General features: G+C 38.4%; 1 protein-coding gene across 1 annotated transcript in view; it reads left to right on the top strand.

Moving 5' to 3' along the window:
* Slc25a14 (solute carrier family 25 member 14) overlaps positions 1–23,354 on the top strand; it is a 40,941-nt gene that overhangs the window by 16,893 nt on the left and 694 nt on the right. The window contains 3 exon segments of the mRNA XM_013354604.2: positions 14,837–14,961; positions 17,317–17,452; positions 21,833–21,913. Of these exon segments, the coding sequence (XP_013210058.1) occupies positions 14,837–14,961; positions 17,317–17,452; positions 21,833–21,913 (342 nt within the window).

The raw sequence follows: 23,354 nt of genomic DNA, 5'->3' as shown, positions 1-23,354 counted from the left end.
CATTACAGATGGTTGTGAGCCACCATGTGGTTGCTGGGAATTGAACTCAGGACCTTTGGAAGAACAGACAATGCTCTTAACCTCTGAGCCATCTCTCCAGCCCCTTGAATAACTTTTTATTCTCTTGTGATCACTGAATAAATAAGACTATTAGAATCTGCAGAGAGAGCTGAATGGGATGGCAAGTCTATTGATAGACTTTTAAATAAAAATGAGAGCTTTGTTATTTTTTCCTTTGTAATTCTCTGCAGCTATTTCTTACTTTAAAATTAAAGCAAAATAGAGCTGAAAGAATTGAACTATGAATATCCATGATCTGTATTAGACAACTGAAAGGTTTTGTCATAATTACGTAAACCGTCTCTTTGAGAACAGAAATACACACATTATTTTGTTAACAATATAATAGGATGTTATAGACATTATGAAAGTCTCCTAAACACTTCATGATGTATCTCATAAGGAGAAGGTATAGAGGGCTCACCAGATAAGAGCACAGACTGCTTTTGCAGAGACCCGAGATTGGGCTACATGTAATGAATGGCAGGTAGCTGTAGTCATGTGAACATCTCTTCTCATAGACATACACATAATTAAAAATAAAAAGTAAAATAAAATTTAGAAAAAGAACAAGAACATTTTCTGGGCTGACAATACTATTGTCAATTGTAAGAAGGTTAACAATACTTAAGTGGGGAAAGAGATGGCTCAGTGGTTAAGAACACTTGCTGCTCTTGCAGAGGGCACAGCTGCGTTGCCAGCTCCTACATGGCAATTCACAACCATCCTTAACTCTAGTTCCAGGGGAATCAAAGCCCTCTTCTGACTTTGGCATGAACCCAGGCACACACATGTTGCCTAGATGTACATGTAAGCAAAACGTGCATATGCATAAGTAAATCTGAAGAACCCTATACTTAAAACCTAGACCATATCAAAAATTCACCTATTTATGAGACCAGGATAGTTTTCATATATTTCATATATAGTATTTCCATGTGGTCCTTGGCTTGTTCCTCTGTTGCCTGAAACTTGAGACTATTGGCTTTATTACATTCATTCTGAACCTTTTGCATCAAGGCCAGAGGTGCGTGTTTCGTTATGCCACATTAAGCAGGGCAGAGATTGCCTATTTATTCATATGATGTCCAGCAGGTATTGCTGTTTTAAAAGGTAAATGTCTCTTCCTTTTGCAATTAGCAGGTAATGAGGTGAAATTCTGACAACATGCGTATATCCCAATACCTAATAATTGAATGTAGCTACTTTTATGCCCACGCTGCTTGTATGATTCTGGCAATATGGTAATGTACAGAAGCAAAGTACATTGTGTTACATATTCTTTTGATATAGGCATAACTTATTACTTAATGATCATAGCACCATTAATGATCCTTGAGGTTTGCTTTTTGATAACAGTAGGGTGTACTTCCTTGATTAGTCCATCTTACAACAGGAATAGAACTAACTAGAACATTTTCATGAACTGATGCCAAGAGACAAAGACCAAATAATAATATTATAAATTAGGTTAGGGGAACCCAGACATTTTATTTGTGGTAATTGTTATACAGTATACATAGATTTCAGTCATATTGAATTTGTTCAATTGTTTGCAGCCAATATCCAGAAGTTTTAAAAATTATTTTTTTAGCATATATTAATTATAAACAATGAGTTCCAATATTATGTATGGTTTTTTGAAACAGGTTTTCTCTATAGCTTTGGAGCCTGTCCTAAAACTCTCTCTGTAGACCAGGCTGGCCTCAAACTCACAGAGAGCCACTTGTCTTTGCCTCCCAAGTGCTGGGATTAAAGTCTTACGCCACCACTGCCAGGTGAGTTTCATTATATATTTTTTTAAAATATTTATTTATTATGTATACAATTTTCTGTCTGTGTGTATGCCTGCAGGCCAGAAAAGGGCACCAGACCTCATTACAGATGGTTGTGAGTCACTATGTGGTTGTTGGGAATTGAACTCAGGACCTTTGGAAGAACAGGCAATGCTCTTAACCACTGAGCCATCTCTCCAGGCCTTCATTATATTTTAATACACTTATCTGATTGTATTTTTATCATAGTCATCCCTTATTACCCTCTCTTGCCCCCCCCACACTCCTGCTGAAACCTTTTATCTTCCTAGTTTGTTTTCCTCTACTTGCATGTTTTTGTTTTTATTTGTGAACCATTGTCTTAATTAGTTTTACTTACAGGAGCATAGATACCTTACCAATGTCTACATCACAGAAATAAAATGTCTTTTCCTTCTCTAGCAACCATTAGCTGTCTATAGATCCTCATGGGCCCCTCCCTTCTGGCAACTGTTAACTGCCTTTAAATTCTTAATCAGGGCTGTGGCCTCATGAGTCTTTCTGTACTATATGATGAATCCAGAATTCATTTCATCCTGCAAAACTGAGACTCTATAACCACTCAACAGCCATTCTCAGTTCCCCTAGTCTCTGGCAACCCCCAAACTACTTTCTGTCTTTGTGAATTTGTCAAGTAACTCAAATAGGTGGGCTCATATAAGTTTGTCCTTTTATGAGATTTCATTTAGCACAGTTTTCCTTAGATTCATTCATGCAATAGAATGTTTTTGAATTTCCTTTCTGTTAAAGACTGGATAATATATATGTTTGTATATTACTTAAACACTTCACAGATATACTGTATACACACACATATACATTTTATATATTCAACCACTGATGGATGTTTGGGTGTCTTTCATTTTGGGGGCTATTGTGAATGAAGTTGCAGTGAACATGGGTATACAAATATCCTTTTGGGGACACTGTATTTAATATTTTTAGGTACATATATAGAAGTGGATTTTCCAGATTATCTGGTAATCTTGTTTAATTTGTAGGAGTTGAAAATAGCTACCTTTATTTTCCAGACTACTTAACATTATTAAGGCACATAATGAAAAGAAGTATAAGTATATTTTGTTATGTGTTGAGATAGGTTATTAGGCAGATTTTTTTTGTCTCACCTTCCAGTTTCCAAATAATCACACAGGTTTATTGTTAGGAAAGCTTGGCTGATAGCTTAGGCTTGTTTCATAACTAGTTCTTATAACTTAAATTAACTCATATTTTTTATTCATAACTAGTTCTTATAACTTGAATTAACTCATATTTTTTATTCTACATTCTTTTACATGGCTCAGTTACCTTTACTTTGCAATGCCCATGTTGCTTGATCTGTGCCCCTGGTATTTCCTCTTCCTTTTCAACATCCTCTCTGCCCCCAAATCCTGCATGACTATTGGCCGTTTCGCTTTTTAATAAACAAATCTGAGTGACACACCTTCAAATGAACAAAGAAACTTTTCCACAATTGTTGAAGGAGCTGTGGGTTGCATTCCTGCTGCCCTGCTCCCAGTCACCTGGCTAGCTTATGCCCCGAAATAAGAACACACAAACTGTATTCATTTAAACACTGACTGGCCCATTTCTATTAATGTGTGTAGCACCGAGGTGCGCTTGCAGGGAAGATTCTAGCCTACGTCCATCCTGGGTCGGAGCTTTATGGCATCTGCCCCAAAGAGCAGAGCTAAGGCGTATCAGCTCGCTTCCTCTTCCTCCCAGCATTCTGTTCTGTTTACTCCACCCACCTAAAGGCTGGCCTGTCAAATGGGCCAAGGCAGTTTCTTTATTAGCCAATGACCTTCCTCCATCACACAATATTTCCCCCTTTTTGTCTAAATAAAAAGGAAAGACGTAGTAAAACTATATATAATAAGAATAATTATCAAGTAAGAATTGCATTTACATTATCTAGTACATTTGTATTTGACAATTTCAAAGAAAATATTCCATTGTTTATCCTATTTTGGTGAAAGTTTTGTACCCAATTGTCTTTCTATCATAACTATGGAAAAGTTTAACTATAAATATCTAGTATTCAACTCCATCAAAGAGCTTAGAAGGATATAATATTACCTGAATAAATAAAGTACATTGTAAGCAACTTCCAAAAATAAGGAAACAACATAGACATCAGTCTACCTGGACAGTTACTCAAAGTTCCTCTGCAGTGTTGCGGCACCCAGTCTTCAGCTTACAGGCCTAGAATATCTGCCAGACTTTTTTAGGAAGCAAGAACTTTGAAGGATAGTTTTGCTTTATCATGGCAAAACTAGATAGCCTTTTTCCTTAGTGTCCTCCTTGTCCAGTTTGTTTAACATGTTGTCATCAGTTAAAACATGACCAGTTTCTTAGCCTAAATGGATATTTTTGCCACAATGAAAGCAAGCTCCATATGCAGGTTCTTAAGTGCCTATCATCCTTTCTGAAGTAAATTGGTGCTGCCAGGAGCAGACATGTTTCATTGTCATGAAAAGACTCAGGTTATTAAACATCTTAAATGCTATATTCAAGTTCTTGAAGTGTTTTAAGATCAAATATCTACCTAAAATATATGTTTTACCTTGAAAATATACCTGATATGACTACAAGTTTGATTATTATAAATGACTATTAACCTGCATTTCTTTTCTTTCTTTCTTTTTTCTTTTTTGTTTTTTTCGAGACAGGATTTCTCTGTAGCTTTGGTGCCTGACCTGGAACTCACTCTGTAGACCAAGCTGTTGTCAAACTCACAGAGATCCACTTGCCTCTGCCTCCCGAGTGCTGGGATTAAAGGCGTGCGCCACCACCGCACAGCTTAACCAGCTTTTTCTTAATTATGCATTAGATTTTTAAATGAACTGCATAAGCACAATATCCCAAACAAGAATAGAAGCATATATTCAGTATAACAAAATAACTATTTTTATCAATATACTAAAATCCATACCAATGTAAAATATTTATGACTACTCGTTGTTCAAAAGTAGACTTAACAGTCATTATATCCTATCATTTCTATACTTTTCTAAAAGAGATCCTTGAATCTAATCCCCTTTCTTCAGTTTTTTTGATCATGACCCAATAACAATTTGTAACTCCCTAAACAATGATAAACATCTATAACCCACTGAATGACCAGAAACCCTCCACCCCATCTCTTGGGAATGCGAGTGTTGTGTTCTTTAGACTGCTTCCTGTTGTCTGAGGGAACTGTGATCTTTGGGGAACCCTGAGAAAATTAGGATAATGGTCAAGTCCTGACTAGAATAGTCTGTAGGGCTGGACCATCTTTACCAGCAGCTTTGAAGCTGTTGTGGATGCAGAACGCTGAGGAAATTATAACACAGGCACTCTGAGAGGCTAGGTCACCTGGATCACCCATTTTCATTGGTGTTTGTTTCCCTTGCTCTGAAAACACACAAACTTTTAAAGGTAACATACATGTCTGCATTAACACAAGTATGGACTGTGTGTTGTATACAAACCAGCCAAAGATGATTTTTTTGTTTTATGTTTGAGTGGGTAAAATATATGTCACCTGTCTTGTAGTTATTTTAGGTTTATTTCCTTATGTCTGTAACCAGGATTTTCGGGGGTCTTACCTGATCAAGACTGATGTCTACTAATCTTGAACAAACTTCTTCCCAAAGCAATACATCTTTTGAGTTCCATTTTAAAGTTAAGGCATTCTTAAAATTTCTAGGCTGGCTTATTTCCACAGTCTCTTTCACAGTCCAGTGTCTCCCAGCAGCTGTCATTTGCTTATCAGCAATAAAAAATTTCAAAGACAGCACAATAGCATATAGGATCCAGACTCCTTGTGTATTTCCCATCTCGACATGGCTTATTTTTTTATTACTTAACTCTTTCTTTAAAGCATTTCTTCTATTATTTTTAAAATATTTATTGTGAAAGGTGATTTTAAAAAGCTTTATGGCATCAGAAAGGCCTGAAACAAACAAATCAGGGTTATGGAGAAAACAAATTTATTTTGAGCAAGTGAGAAAGAGCCAACATACACAAGCTGCTGACTGACAAACTTAAGCATCCCAGAAAATGTTCAAATTCTAAAATCCCAGCAGATGAGAAACTAGTGCAAACCAGCAGATGTCATTTCTCAGTGATCAAATGGTAAAAATGTGCCTGAAAACTAATAGTGTGGGATAAGACTTGGCGAAGCACATACCCTGATATAAATAATAATAATTGCCATAGTCTTGGAAAGTCGAGTGTCCCAAACTACTAAGGGCTTTAGAAATGTGATTTTTCAATCAATACTTTCTTTAGGAATTTATCCAATGCAAAGAACCCTACATAAAGACTTTTGTTTTAAAATAAAATAAATGCATGAAATGCAAAAAATATTAATTCATTCATTTTTTGACTATACTTTTTTTGTTACATCTACACATATTCTTACACATACTGTAACCTGTTTAGAATTGTTTTTTTTTAGTCTGAACCTGCTTTACTGCATTTCTGTAACCTTTTCTGTTTGCATGAGCAAAATATTAAACCACCACACAGCTTATGGCTCAAGCCCTCAGGCAGTGATTAAGAGATACAACTCTGTGCCTCATCCCACATAAGAGACTACCGGACTAGGAAGCTGTGTTTGGCTCTGCTTTTGTGTGTTTATAATCTTTTTAAAGCTTTTTTAGGTCTTTTATGGTGGGTGCCATATGTAGCGAGTCTTTCTCTGTCCCACCAACCAGCCCCCAAATAATGACATGGAGTCTTACTGCTAATTATGAAGGCATAGTTGATAGCTTAGGCTTGTTTCTAACTGGCTCTTATAACTTAAATTAGCCCATTATTATTTACTTTCTGCCTCGTGGCTTTATTACCTCACCTCTGTAATGCCCATCTTGTTCTCTCTGCGTCTTATGGCATCTCTTCATTATTTTTCCTAGCATTATCTTTACTCCCTAAATCCTGCCTATTAGTTGTTCACTTTTTATTAAACCAGTCTGAGTGACACATCTTCACAGTGTACAAAAAGATTATTTCACAACAATATGCATATTTTATTTACATGTAAAAATATAGTTCTGGGGATTCCTGTAAAAATATAGTTCTGAGAATAGTATATCCCAGTGGTGGATACTTTTCCTAGCATGCATGAATCTATACATTCCAGTCCCTGCTATGCCTGCACACAAATCTATATTGAAACCTTTCTTAAAATAAACTCCAATTTTGTTTCAAATATTTTTTTTTTAATTTCAACAAAGAAATACACCCCCCAATATGTGATGCCTTCAGTCTGTTTAATATTCCTGCCTGGTTGTAACATTTGGTCCTGAAAATATTTCATGGTGTGCCTAACTCCTCCATATGGAGAATTGGCAGCAAAAATGGAACTTACATAAGATTTGGAGAGACAGTTGTGTGGTAAGGCTTTTCTAGTGAGCTGGAGTGCACCTTACTGGTTAAAAGAGGATAGCTACTCCTTAGTTGTAGTCTGTTTCTGTCGTGCATTAGTGGGAATCTGCATGTGACTGAATTTTGACTTCTCTTTTTTCGATTTATTTATATTTATTTTATGTGTCTTTTGTCAGAATGTTATATAAGTGTACCACATGCATGTAGTGCCAGCAGCGGCCAGAAGAGGGCACCAAATACCTTGGAACTGGAGTTAGGGAAAGTTGTTGGTGTTAGAAAGTGAATTTGGTTCCTCTGCAAAAGCAGCAAGGGCTCTTAACCTCTAAGCCATCACTCCAGCCCTGTGATTTGACTGTTCAGGAGAAACTAGAAACTTGCATATCTATGTGAAATCCCTTAATTGACAACTAACTAAATCTTTTAGAAATGTTCTATAAGCTACATAAATAATATCTGTGGACTTATGTCAGCCAATAGTCCTAAATTATAGGATCTTACTGGTCTCCATGGGAATGGTCATTCTTTTTAGCAGAGTGAAGCAGATGGGAGAGACGTAGAACAAGCTAATGGTAGGCTAGGTCAGCAAGATCAACCTTGGCATAGTCTCATGACCTGAAAATGGGGTTTGAGAATTCAGAGATGATGAAGTACTTTAATATAAAAGTTGCTTCAGAAAACAATCATCTATATGAGATGTTATTTTCATTTCTTAAAGTTTATCGATTTCCCTTGATTCTCTATTTTGCAAGTGTTCTTGACAAATCCCTTATACATAATTAAGGAGTAATGCAGGTTGTGGGATGTTTCTGTTGGTAAAATGTTTGATGTACAAACATAAGGACCTGAATTTGATTACCATAATCCCCATAAAAAATATCTGAAGCCAGGCACCGTTGTGTGTGCTTCAATCCCAGTATACTGGAGAGACAGAGAGGAGTAGCCAGCCAGTATAGCCTAATATGTGAGGCCCAGGTCTCGGTGAAAGACCCAATCTCAAGAGTCAAGGTGGACAGCACCAGAGGATTGTTCACACGCCCCTGGCCATACACAAAAGGAGTAATGTTCAATTAAACTTATAAAGGCAAAACATTCACTGTAATTTTTTTTAATGATAGGCATAAAAATGAGGGACCAGTGAGATGTTTCATTGTGCAGGGATACCTCTCTCCAACCCTGATTATCCAAGTTCAATTTCTAGGACCCACGTGTTGGAAGGAGAGACCTGATTCCTGCAAGTTGTTTTGTGGCATCCACAGGGGTAGCATGCATATGTGTACTTACACATATAACAAACACAGGCACACACAAAATTAAAATATAGTAAAAATGGAAAAAGGAAAGCACAAATGAAATTACTTTATCTCTAATCCTACAAAGAGAATATTTTAATATATTTCATTCTAATCTTTTCTGAACAGTATATGTTCCTTTAGTCTAAATTTAATTCTTGTAGACCAGGCTGACCTCAAACTCACAGAGATCCACCTATCTCTGTCTCCTGAGTGCTGGGATTTACTGCATGTGGCACCACTATCCCTGTCTCAAGTAGAATAGGAGTGCTTGATATAATTTTATATCATGCATTTTAAAAAATGCATCAGGACAACTTCAAGTGTCATCTACCGTTTTTTTGACAGTGTCTCTCATTGGCCTGGAACTCGCTAAGTCGGCTAGAGTGGGTATCCAGAAAGCCCAGGGATCTGTTTGTCTTTGCTCCCATCACTGGGATAACAACAAAAATCTGACTTGTCATGCATTACCAGCAGCCTGTGGTCTGTTGGTTCACTTCTTTCTCACTGCAGAAGGGCCTGGAAAGGAAGAACCGCTTTCCTTTGCCCTTTCCCCAGCTTCTTACACTTCTGCTTTCACCCTAGTGTCATCCTTTCTTCTCATCCTCAAATTCTGGGAGTCATACTGGAAACTTTCCCTTCCTAACTGACTTTTGTTTGTCTCTTAATTTTTTTTTTTATTTAAGAGACAAAATTTCACCACGTAGTTCTGGCTGGCCTGGAACTTGTTATGTAGACTCGAAATCACAGAGATCTACCTGTAGGTAGAGAGTGCTCATTCATTCCTGGCCACCCAGACCCAAACAATCACACCTAAACTATATCAATTACAACACTGTTTGGTCTATTAGCTCAGGCTTCTTACTAAGTAACTTTTACATCTTAAATTAACTCATTTCTGTTATTTTATATTTTAACACAAGGCTCGTGGTTTGTTACCTCTTGCTTCTTGGGAAGCTATATGGCATCTACCTCCTTCGGCAGCTACATGGTATCTCCCTGATTCCACCTGCTCTCTCTATATATCCCTTCCAGCCTGGCAATATTTTGCCCTGCCATAGGACAAAGCAGCTTTATTTATTAACCAATAAAAGTAACACACATATAGAAGGATATCCCACATCATCTACCTGCTTCTGCTACCCAAGTGCTGGTATTAAAGGTGCACATTACCACATCCAGCTGCCAATGTTTTTATTATTTTGTCATTGTAATGAGTGTGGACTCATGTCTCACCTTGCTTAGAGAAATTCTTCTTCTAGTACTGCAGATTGAGTTTAGGGCCTTGTATATCCTATGCAAACAAGTTTGAGAGATAGGGTCTCACTCAGTTGGTAAGGCTAGCCATGAACTCTTTCTGTAGTCAACACTAGCCTTGAATTTAGGATTCTTCTACCTCAGCATCATGAGTATCTGGGATTAATTGCCAAGACTATATCACCAGGCCTATCATTTAAAAAAATTTTGTCAGTGTATCTTATAGAAAAGGTGTTTTGTGCTGACATTTTCATATATGCATAAGGCATGCTTTGATTATGTTCATCCCTATTGTATGTACTTGCATCTAATTCCCTTCGTTGTCACAGATTATCCCTTTTCTGCTTTAATATCTTGTGTGTGTGTGTGTGTGTGTGTGTGTGTGTGTGTGTGTGTGTGTGTGTGTGTAAGCGTTTTGTGGATGACAGAGAATAATCACTTTGGCTGTCATTCTTCTGTCTACTTCATTATTTTGAGACAAGGCCCCTCACTGGAGGGAGTCTTCTCTCTTCCTCCTCAATACTGAGATTACAAGTGTGCATCACCACACCCCTCTTTTTTAAATAAAAAAAAAGTGGATTTTGAGAGTTGAATTCAGGTCCTCATGCTTGTATAGCAAACAATTCACTGATTGAGCCATTTACCCAGCCCCTTACTTAAAAAAAAATTAGTTTTACTATTTTTGAATTGTTTGTATCTGTGTGTGTTTGCAGGTGCTCTTGGAAGCTGTACTAATGGATGTCCTAGAACTAGAGTTACAGGCAGTTTTGACCCACCTGACATGGGTGCTGGGAATCGAACTCAGGTCCTCTGCAACAGCAGTGCACGCTCTTAGCCACTGAACCATCTCTCCAGCCCCTACTAAAATAAAAAAAAACCTATATTTATTTGTATGGATATTTTCCCTGCAAGAATGTCTATTCGCCTGCAGACACCAGGCAAGGGTATTGGATGCTTGGAACTGGAGTTACACATTCTTGTGAGTTGCCACATAGGTGATGGAATTGAACCTAATCCTGTTGAAGAGCAGCTAGTACTCTGAACTGCTGAGCCATCTTTAGCTCCATAGGATATTTTGTTTGTTTGTTTGTTTGTTTGTTTGTTTGTAATTGAGATAGGAGTCTAACTATATAACCCTGGCTGGCTTGCAACCTGCTATGTAGATGAGGTTAGTCTTGAGCTTAAGAGATCTGCCTGCCTCTGCCTCCCAAGTGCTGTGATTTAAAGGTGGTGTTACCATGTTTGGCCCCCTTAAACTTTTTCTATGGCCTAAAATATGATGTATTTTGTAGAAAGTTCTGTGGGCTACTGAGAAGAATTTGTATTATACAGCCATTGGGAAGATATTCTGTAGATGTGTATGTCTATTTTGTCGATTTTATCTGTATTGTTGTTTAACTGGTTTCTTTACTATTTTGCCCAGATGAAATCTGGTGGTAGCAATGAGTTACTGAAGTCACTCACTATGATTGTATCTGTACCTACTTGTAACTTTATGTTGGCTGTGTTTGTTTTATGAAATTGGCTATACCAATATTTGGTGCATGTATATCTACAGTTGTTATACTTTTTGGTTGATTATTCTATTTATTAATGTGTGATAAACATCTTTTTATTATCTTTGCTAGAGATTGAACTCTGAGCCTTGCATATGCCAGACAAATAGTGTACTATTAAGCCATAACCCCATTCAGGGACCGTCTTTAGTTTTTCTTAATAATTTTGTTTTGAAATCAGCTTTGTCACCTATGGGAATAGCTAATTCTGTTTGCTTTTAGATTCTCTTTGTTTGAATATCATTTTTGGTTACTTTTCATTTAGTCTCAGTATGTCTTTATTAGTGAGGCAAGTCATTTACAGATAACAAACAATTAGGACTTGAGTGTTGTTATTCTTTTAATTTCTTATAGCCAGTCTGACTTTTAAAGTAGTGACTAGATACCATTTGCGTTTAAGATTGTTATTGCCCTGTGTGGTGGTGGTATATGCCTTTAATCCCAGCATTCGGGAGGCAGAAACAGGCAGATCTCTGTGAGTTTGAGGCCAGCCTGGTCTACAAGAGCAAGTTCCGGGACAGGCACCAAAACTACAGAGAAACCTTGTCTCAAAAAAAAATTGTTATTGCAAACATATATACTCTTCTGTCCCTTCTTTATCTTAGTCATTACCTCATTTAAAAAGTTAATAGTGTTTGATTCTTCTCTCCTAATTCTTATTTACCTGCTCTATCAAAATTTATTCTTTCCTAAGGATTCATGATTATTTGTATTTAAAACATTTTCTATTATTTTAATTACTTGTATATATTTATGTATTGGTATATATTCGTGAATGCAGATGCCTTTGGAGGTTAAAGTAGCGTAGGAGGAGGGCCTGCTTGTTCGTCCCGGACACCTGGCTAGCTTTGCCCCAAAATAACCACACAGAAACTGTATTAATTAAATTACTGTTTGGCCCATTAGCTCTAGCTTCTTATTGGCTAACTCTTACATCTTAATTTAACACGTTTCTATTAATCTGTGTATCGCTGTGTGGTAGTGGCTTACTGGCAAAGCTCGTCTGTCTCCAGTGGCAGATCCATGGCGTCTCCCTGACTCTGCCCTTCTCTCTCCCAGCATTCAGTTCTGTCTTCCATGCATACCTAAGTTCTGCCCTATCAACAGGCCAAGGCAGCCTCTTTATTCATCAGTGGCAATCACAGCACACAGAGAGGACTAGCCACATCAAAGTAGAGGTAGGGGGATCCCTCTTGAATTGGAAGGCAGGCAGTTGTCATCTACCTGATGTAGGTGCTAGGAACTGAACTCAGGTCCTCTGTAAGAGCTTGGAGTTTTCAGCCTCTGATGTAATCCATGGGTGACAGGACTCACTGCTCACTATGGAGGATGGGAGCAGATTCCATCCTCATTCTCCATGCCTCACACTTCCTTCCACTTAAAATTCAGTATGTCTGTGTCTAATTCGCTCTCTCTATGTGGCTTCTTCTGATGGGCATCTTTCATCCAGACACCGTGACAGGGTATCTCTAGGTGTCTTAGGTATCCCTATTCCTGAGCTTGTGATTCCCCATTTTTCAGTTCTGTAGAATAGCTCAGTCAAACAACAGGCCCCCTCTCAAGATGGTACCTGATTATTACACCCCAGCATTTGGGGAGTGATGCAGTGGACTGCCTCTCCCATGTTAGCCTGCCATCCAGGAACACTCAGCGTCAACCCAGATCTCCATGTTTGATTTAAGGCTCGCAGAACTGCCACTTAGCTGCTACTTGGGCTGCCTGGACTCTACTGCTTATGCGTGGTTACTGTTTGTCAATTTCCCACCCTCTTGATGGTGCTAGAGCTGCGAACTGTTCCTTTGGTCTCTTTGCTTCACCTCTCTGTATTTCTATGTCTTTCTGCCTGTCTTTTCACCTCTTTCTTGAATCCTCATGTTCTCTTTCTGTCCTCATCATACAGGCTCCCCATTGTAGCCCCGACTCATTATTTTGGGAGTCCTATGGAAGGAGATGTCTGACTTGCCATTTTACCGCTGAACTCTGCCCTCTTCAGTGCCTTTTCCTTTATCATTGTATTTTCTCCCAAATGCTTTCTTAGGAAAATTTACATATTCCAAAAATTTTTATCTTTAAAATATACAGTTCTATCAGGTGGTTTCATAGATTTATGCCACCATCACTATTGTCTAAGTGGAGAAAATTTCACTACCAAAAAGAAACTCCCTACCATTTAATAGTCATTCCCATCAGTCCCAATCCTCAGAACTCTACAGAGCCACTACTCTTCTTTTCATCCATATAGACTTGCTTACTTCACATATTTCATCCAAGTGGAATTGTATTATGCCAGTCTTCAGGGAATAGATATGCACACTCTCCTTCCCTCTCCTTCCTTCTCTCCTCTCTTTCTAAGCAAATATTCTGTCACTGAGCTAAGCCCTGAGTCCCAGAATATCACTTCTTTTTATGGCCAAATAGCAATTCCATTTTGGGCATATGCTATATTTTTTATTTATCTATTCATTAGATAATGAACATTTGGATTATTTTGTGTTTTTCAATAATATGCTAGCTATTGCTATGAACATTGCTATGTACATTTTTGCATGCAAATGTGTTTTCAGGCCAGGCGGTGGCAGTGCACACCTTTAATACCAGCACTTGGGAGGCAGAGGCAGGCGGATCTGTGTGAGTTTGAGCCCAGCCTGGTCTACAGAGTGAGTTCCAGGACAGCCAGGGTCACACAGAGAAACCCCATCATGGAAAACAAAAACAACAAAAGAAAATGTTCCTTCAGTTCTTTGCGGTGTATATCTATGAATGGAATTGCTAGGTCATCTGGTAATTTTCTGTTTAATGCTTTGGGGAGATGACAAATTGTTTGCCATGCTGGCGCTCCATTGTATCCACTCATTAGCAGTGGATACACCTTTACCAAGACTTCCTATTTTACAAAAAGAAAAAGAAAAAAAAAGACTACAGTCATCCCAGGAGGTGTGAAATGGCATGTCACTGTGAGTGGTTTTTTTCCTACAGTGTTTCTCTTTGTAGCCCTGGCTATCCCAGAACTCACTCTGTAGACCAGGCTGGCCTCAAATTTAGAGATCTACCCGCCTCTGCCTCCCACGTGTGGGATTAAAGGCGCACACCACCACTGCCTATCATTGTGGTTTTGATGTACATTTTTCTAATGACTGAATTCTTTATGATTTTCAAGTATTTCTCCATTGCGTGGGTTATTCTCTCACTCACTTCATGGTATCTTCTAAATTGCAAGTTTTTAATTATGGTGAAGTTTAACTTAACATATTTTATCAATTTTTTTGTCTCTTGTGCATTAGAAGTTATGAATGCTTTTATTTGTAGTACAGCATGTGGACTGGGAATTAGAAACATCCCAGTGTTAGTCACTTATTTGAAAGAATGAACTATACATTTCAGAGTTTATTTTTCTGGCAGTTTCCATCATCGACTCATTTTTGTTCACTTTAAGATATATGTCACTCTCAGTATTTCTCAGGTGTCTGATATCACCTTGGTTTTGTAGGGTGTGGTCCCAACTGCTCAGCGTGCTGCCATCGTGGTGGGAGTAGAGTTGCCAGTTTATGATATTACCAAGAAGCACCTGATACTGTCAGGAATGCTGGGAGACACCATTTTAACACACTTTGTGTAAGTGAGCAGTGTTTAATTCATTCTCCGGATTCAGCAGCTTGAACATAAAAAGCCTCTTTTACTGATGTCCTCAGGTAGATTTATAACTGATATTCATGGCCTTAATACTTGTCTCCTGTCGCCAATACTTCAAGCCTTCTGAATATTTGATACTTTTAAATTTATTGCTATGTATTAATTATATAAAATAGTGGGTTTTATTGTGACATTTCCTATTATTTACATTTCTCATTATTTAATTAGTATATATTCATTTTAGAAGATTATGTGTTTCAGTATGACATTTTCTTTCTTTCTATCTTTCTTTCTTTCTTTTTTTCGAGATAGAGTTTCTCTGTGGTTTTGGAGCCTGTCCTAGAACTAGCTCTGTAGACCAGGCTGAACTTGAACTCACAGAGATCTGCCTGCCTCTGCCTCCCGAGTGCTGGGATTAAAGGCATGTGCCACCACCACCTGGTTGCAGAATGACATTTTCTTACATTTGTATTATGTAATAACATAACATGTGCATATTCATAACATGCATGTGAAGTACTCTGATTATATTTCCCCCAGCCATTACCCACACTTACCTTCAGCTGCTGTGGATACCTGGCCACTTGGGAGCTGTGTATAGTATACAGACCTATTACATGTTTGTATGATACTCTTTTTTGTTTGGTTTTGTTTTTTTGTTTGTTTGTTTGTTTGTTTGTTTTTTCGAGACAGGGTTTCTCTGTGCAGTCTTGGCTGTCCTGGAACTTGATTTGTAGACCATGCCTTGAACTCACAGAGTTCCTCCTACCTCTGCCTCTCAAGTGCTTGGATTAAAGGTGTGTGCCGCCACCACCACATGTCTTGTATGATATTCTTGGACAGCTTGTACTTTATTTACTCCTTTAGAGGAAAGGTCTCATATATCTCAGACTGGCCTCAGATTCATCATGTAGACAAGGATGACTTTGAATTTCTGATCATCCTGTTTTTACTTCCAGGGTGTTAGGATTACAGATGTGCAATGTGCACTAGCACAACCTGTTTCTGCGGTGTTAGGGATGAAAGCCAGGGCTTCATGCTTTCTAGGCAAGCACTGTGAACTGAGCTGCAACCCCAGTTCCATCACCCTGTACTTCCTATTTTTGGTTGAAGTTTATTTCTGCTCTCATCTTGCATTTTCTTTGTCGTGTAAGCGCTATGATATTCTGCTATTTAAATGAGTTTGGCACATGATGCTGTTGTCAGAAAATTTTTTAGAACTTATCAATAGTACAGGACAATTCCTGCTTAGGGATGTTGTTAGGTCTGTGGATTATCTCTTCTATAAAAGAGGCTGAGTTTTAGAATGAAAATGAAAGGGACAACCTTTCCTTTTATTTCATTTTATTTAGTTTACATACCAGCCACAGTTCCCCTTCCCCCCTCCTCCCTCTCTCCCAAGCCCACCCCCATCCACTCCTCAGGAGAGTAAGGCCTCCCATGGAGAGTCATCAAAGCCTGGCACATTCAATTGAGGCAGGACCAAGAGTCTCCTGTCCTACCCCTCCCCTGGCCGCATCAAGGCTGAGCAAGGCATCCTACTGGTTGGAATGGGCTCCCAAATACCAGCTCATACACTAGGGGTAGGTCCTGGTCATACTGTCGGGGTCCCACAAACAGACCAGGCTGCAAAACTGTCGCCCACCTACAGAGAGCCTGGTTCGGTACCATGCAAGATCCCCAGCTGTCAGTCTAGAGTCTGAGCTCCTGCAAGTTTAGGTCAGCTGTCTCTCTGTGTTTTTCCATCATGACCTTGACCCCCTTGATTATATAATCCCTCCTCCCTCTCTTTGACTGGACTGGTGCTTGGTCTGGTGCTTGAATGTGGAACTCTGCTCTGCTTCCATCAGTTACTGGATGAAGGTAGTCATCAATCTGATTACAGGGGAAGGCCAGTTTAGGCACTCTCTCCACTATTGCTAGGAGTCTTCTCTGGAATCATCCTTGTGGACTCCTGGGAATTTCCATAGCATCCAGTTTCCCCCATAATGGAGCCCTCTATTGAGATACCTCTTTCCTTGCTCTTCCACCCCACCCCTCCCCCAACTTGACAATCCCATCCCCTCATGTTCTCATCCCCCATCCCCTTCCCTTTAGCACCCCCTCCCTGCCCATAGTTTACTCAGGAGATCCCATCTATTTCCCCTTCCAAGGGCAATCCATGTGAAGGGACAGCCTTTCATTAGAAAGGATTTTCTTTCTCTGTATAATGAAGGACTATCAGGTTTTAGCTAATGGATCTGAGTTATTAGAGCTTTTGCATTTGGCCTAAATTCTGTTTAAGTGGACAAGTGATTGAAGTAGGGATAATCCTCTTAAATTAGTTCTCACTTTTAGTTCTAGCTTTACCTGTGGTTTGGCTGGGGCTCTGGCATCTAACCCGGTTGACGTGGTGAGAACCCGAATGATGAATCAGAGGGCAATAGTGGGACATGTGGACCTCTACAAGGGTACTTTGGATGGTATTTTAAAGGTATGTGCACTGTGGGTTTGGGCTACAGTTTCTGTTTTCTTTGATGTTTGAGAACTTTTTATTCTTCTTGCTACATATTCTGAACGTTAAGCAACCATTAGGTATATTTTTTAGTAACCTCTGAGAATCATCCAAAGGCAAATAACCACTCCCAGAAAATTTGCTAATGCATAGTGCTTCTTAATGTTATTCCAATTTGAATGCTTGAAAATACAGGATACATATAATACATATATGTATACATATAATAATACATATAATAGCATTGGGTAGAATTATTACTATCAATATTTAATGTATCCCAGGTCGTGGAAGGGGAAGTTAAAAGAGGAGCAAGAGGGATGGAAATGATATAAATGAGTACTGGTGCATGAAATTCTATTTTTTTTTAATTAGGAAGCTGGAGAGATAGCTCAGCACTTAAGAGTACTGGTTACTCTTCCAAAGGCCTTGTGATCAAGTCCCAGCACCTACATGATACATCACAACTGTCTATAATGCCAGAGGATCTAACACCCTCTTCTGGCCTTCATAGGCACTGCATGCACATGTTGCATGAGATGCATGCAGACAAAACACCTATACACAAAATAAAGATTTTAATAGGATTACTATATCCCATGCTTTCCAACCTCAAATAAGGAGAGACTCCGTAGTAGAAGTCCTGGTACTTAAGAAGCTTCAAAACCCAATACTTGGGTTAAGTTCCAGGTTGTTCTGTTGATCACATTCTGCCTTGAGTATGTCTGTTGGGTTGGATATCATAAATGTATACAGAAGTATTGGTTACATTATTACTATAAAAAACAAATTCAGGGATAAAATGTGAAGGGGCCATATGATTTTTCTGCTGTTATCAGTCTCAATGAACATATATTTGTTATTTATGAGGTACTATTTTAATAGCTAAAGGGAATTATAGGTATTACTCAAGTACTGACAGTTACAAATAGATAATAAACATAGCATAATAACTGATAAAACCTAGAACTCTATGGTAGGAAATTATGGCCCATCCTTGAGAATTTTAAATAACTCACATTTGCTGAATGCTTTGTTGTATGACAGGAGCTGTTCTAATGAGATTTACATGCATTCAGTCACTTCATTCTCCTTATTATCCCAAGAGATAGATATTATGGCACTGAAGGATCACCTTCCTTATAATTTTACAGTTAGCAAGTAGGCGTGCTGCAATAAACTCAGATTTTTTGGCTTAAGGAAACATTCTTAACTAATACGCTTGATACTTTCCTGATATCAGTAGCTATAGGTTGATTGGATTATATTGAGATGCTTAGAAATACTGAGAGCTTTAAACAGGTCCCATTTGTATTTTAAGTACGTCACTCTGTCTTTGTGGAAATAGTATCTAAGATAGTGGGTCTCAATCTTGGGTACACATTGGAATCACTCATTAATTTCACAGCTCCCATGTTTTTCTTAGATCAGTCAACTCAGAGCCTGGGTTATTAAGAGTTTTAGAATTTCACAGGTGGTTGTGTGTTCATCCAAGTTTGAAGACCACTAATTTAAGGGGATGAGGGTGGGACAGTGACTAGGTCTTCTCTGTTTAACATGTTTTAGAATTACCTGAATTAATTCAGCATGTCAGAAATGGGACCTGAGAATTTATATTTCCAGCAAGCTTCTAACCTGGTTGACTTAAAGAGCCATTGAATTGGAGATAAGGATGTTGATTAAAAGTTTTATGCAGTGATCTGAGTGAGAAATGATGAAGGCCTGAGCCTCAGTGTGACTGGGAATGTAGAAGATGGGACAGAATTAGGAATAATTTAGTTAGAAGAATTTAATCATTGAGAATAATTGGAATAATAGAGTTTTGTTGAGATGCTATGGAGAGGTGTGGGGAAGAGGGTGTGTCAAAGATGACTTCCCGGGTCTGGATTTGGTGACCAGATATTGTGAACCTTCTCTGCTTATATACCTAACTGTATGCTAATGATCCCAAGAACGCTTCCCTATAACCACAGAATTCTACCAATTTAAGCCTAATATCTCCAAATACTATGAGCTCTTCCTCATACACATCAAACTAAGCATCAAAAACCATGTCCCCTATAAAATCTGGGGTTTTTTTTTTGATAATTTGGATGACGGGAAGGAGGTGACCACACGCAAATCTTGAGAAAACGATTTCATAAATAAAGAACAGATTATAAAAGGCCTGAGTTGAAATGAGTTTGACTTTATTAGAGTTAAAAATAAATATTGTGTGGCTGAGTACAGTAAGCAAAGAGAAAGTCATAGGAAGTGAATTTGCAGACAGGGACATAGTCTAAATCATGTAGGATCCTAGAGGTCGCTACAAAGCATTTAGAATTAGAATGAAAGCCACCTGAGAACTTTGAAGTAGGATCGTCGTATAGTCTGATTTATAATTCTTAAAAGTTGATTTTAGTTGGTAGGTGGAGATCTTAAACCAATTAGGATTTTAGTGTGGTAATTGAGATAATGATAATTGGATAATCTCTGAGGTCTCTTGTCATTTAATTACATGTTTTTAGGTTATCTGCATCTCAACTTTATTTTGGATAATTTTCAAAATTAAAACATGAATTTTGGATTGAGTGTTTCAGTATTTGCTGGAGGTCCATTGGTAGAAGCATATTATTTATGAATGTCTATCAATAGTACTATTACTATGTTATTATTTGTCTTTCCCATCCCCAAGTGATTAATAAAGACACTATTTCTAGGTTCTTAATTTGCAGGATGAGAAAAGAGATACTTTTAAATCTGGCTTCTCATATCATTATCTTATTAAAATGTGTTCATTTCTCAAAACAGTGCTAAAATTCATTTCACCACTGAAAGGCAGAACATTTTTCAGTATCAGACAAAACACTCGACATATTGCCATTACTTTATAGATATTTGTCTATTATATAAACTACTGTTTGGCAGAATTCAGCATATGGCATCAGCTTTTGGCCTTAAGTCAGTCATCTAGTTCTTGAGACCATTTGGTGCATGTAGAGACCCCCTGCTATGTAAGTCAGGGCACCACAATACACAGCAGTTCATGTTGTTCCTCACACACAGTCCTCCAAACACTCATCTGAAATATCCCGTGGAGTCACAGTAACTTTAAAAGTAGAAAACGGAGTCAGAGAAGGAAAGTGACTTTCTCAAGTCCTTACTCCTTTCCTTGGTTTTCTTCATCCCTTTTATCATTTCTGGATACAATATGTATCAATATAATAATATCTACCAATATCTGTCCATCTATCCATCATCTATCTATTTATCGAAACGATGTGTGTATTTGCTTACCACAATAGAGTATACATTCAGTAGAGGCACAGATTGTATAAGCTATGTATAGCTGTATAGCAAATTACTCTAAAACTCAGTGTCTTAAAAGTACAGTATTCTTTTCCAGTTTTGGGGGATCAGGAATTAAGAAGCAGCCTTGTTGAATGATTCGAGAGTGAGACCTCTTAAGAGGCCGTACGTCAACCAAGACTTCAGCCATCATCAAGGCTTGAGTGGGGCTAGCATATCTCCTTCAAAGGTGACTCATTGATGTTAGTTAAATGCTTCAGCTCCCTATGATGTAGGCCTCGTTTCATGGTATGACAGCTGGTCTCCGTCAGAGTGAATAATTCAAGAGAGGAGGCAATAGACACCTCATTATATATCAAATGTTTTTTATAATCTAGCAGTGTTAATTTCTGCTCTGTTCAACAGTCCTGATATGATGTGAGAGCTGCACAAGGACATGGACGACAAGGATAGGGTCCTTTAGGTGTGCCGTCACTTTATGTAGCTATTTCTAGTTACTGCAGACATACTGCCTGGGAAGTTACTATTTCTCACAATTTCATTTCACATGTTCATATAATGTACTTGAATCGATTATCGTGCATAATCCTCTCTTATTTCTGTCCCACTCCCTCAAAATTCCCTTCTAATACCCAACAACTCCTATTTCTCATCATTTTTATTTGTTTGTGACCCACTACATTTAATTAGGGTGTTTTGAGACAGGGTCTCATGTAGAGACCGAGGCTAGTCTCAAATTCACTGTATAGCTAAGGATAGCACTGAACTCCTGATTTACTTTCTCTACTTCCAGAGTGCTAAGATTATAGGCATGTACTGCCATGCCCAGCTCCTGCTTACGGTTATATTCCCAGAGTTAAGAAGTATGTGTTGTATATGTTGGGTGCTCAGGAAATAAATATTGAATAATGGTTTGATGCATTTAGATTCAAATTATTTAGACTATGAAGTATATCTTCAGAAAAGAGACCATTCATAGTAGCCAAAGTTTCTGGGAGTGGGCATGGAAAATGGTTGTCAAATGTAATAAAAAAAGGAAATTCACTATTTTTGGTTATGTCTTTATCTCAGATGTGGAAACATGAGGGTTTTTTTGCCCTCTATAAAGGATTTTGGCCAAACTGGCTTCGACTTGGACCCTGGAACATCATTGTATCCTTTTAGAAATTGAAAATACAAGCCAGTCCTTCAAAGTCCCAGGTATTTCTAGGTTATGGGAAGATAATTTTGATTATTAAATCCTTTATAAACAAGTAAGAAACTCAAGCATCCCATTGGAGACCAGTGTGAATGGAACCAAGTAGAGAAACAACTTTCCCTTGGAGGCAAATACATATACTTAAAGGGACAGAAAAGATGTGCCAGATGTTCCTCTTTAAATCAAAATGTCTAAGATGGCTCAGTGTGTAAAGGTGCTCACCTCCATAGCTGGTGACCTGAGTTTAATCTCTGGGACTTACGGTGAAAGGAGAGAATTTGCTCCTGTAAGTTGTCCTCTGAACTCTAAACACACATACACACACATACACACACACACACACACACACACACACACACACACACACACACACTGTGGCAGGTACATACCTTCCCCAGCAAACAAACAAACAAATAACCAAATAAATGTAATGCAACAAAATATCAAGCACCGCCAGTTGTCCTGTGAACTTCATGCACACACTCTGTCAGGCACATGCCCTCCCCAGCAAATACATAAATATGTAAGCAAATAAATCTAATAAAACAAAATTTAGTGACACTGATAGAAGATGCTCACTGGAAACTCCATGCTTTTGTGGTCTAGAATTCTTAACTTAACTGTGAGACCCAAATAGCTAGAAAATGCCAGCAGGACACGAAGCATTGGTAGAGTGAACAAAACCACAGCCAAGTAGGACTCTATTGTCGTGGGTGCCTTTCTCTCCTTCAGCCGTGCTTTAGTGCCTTGTATGGGTAGAGCCATGCGCTGGATACTGTGTGTACTTGTGAGCTTGGCAAGGTTGAAAAGTAATTCCCCACCCTTCTGGAATCTGAAGACTGAACAGAGAGTACATCTCTTTCTCTCTTTGGAATTGTGTGTTGTATTGTGTTGTGTTTGTTCTGTTTGCTTTTGAAAACTATAACTATATTATAATTCATTTTCATTGCTCAGTGCCATTGATCATAATGGAAAATAGTAGGCAATCAACACATCTTATTTTTTTTTCCTGATTTTTCAGGACAGGGCTTCTCTGTGTAACAGTCCTTTCTGTCCTGGAACTCACTCTGTAGACCAGGCTGGTCTTGAACTCACAGAGATCCACCTGCCTCTGCCTTCCCAGTGCTAGGATTAAGGGTGTGTGCTACCACTGCGTGGCCCAACACATTTCATCTTAAGAAAAGTCTTTGAAGGGCTGGAAAGATGGCTCAGCTCTTAAGAGCATTGCCTGCTCTTCCAAAGGTCCTGAGTTCAATTCCCAGCAACCACATGGTGGCTCACAACCATTTGTAATGAAGTCTGGTGTCCTCTTCTGGCCTGCAGGCATACATGTAGACAGAATATTGTGTATAAAATAAATAAATAAATAAATAAATAAATAAATAAATAAATAAA

The sequence above is a fragment of the Microtus ochrogaster genome, unplaced genomic scaffold (assembly GCF_000317375.1).
Source record: "Microtus ochrogaster isolate Prairie Vole_2 unplaced genomic scaffold, MicOch1.0 UNK50, whole genome shotgun sequence".
In the NCBI taxonomy this organism is placed as follows: Eukaryota; Metazoa; Chordata; class Mammalia; order Rodentia; family Cricetidae; genus Microtus; species Microtus ochrogaster.
Note: the sequence above shows the minus strand (reverse complement) of the source record. Positions and strands in the feature narration are given on the sequence as shown.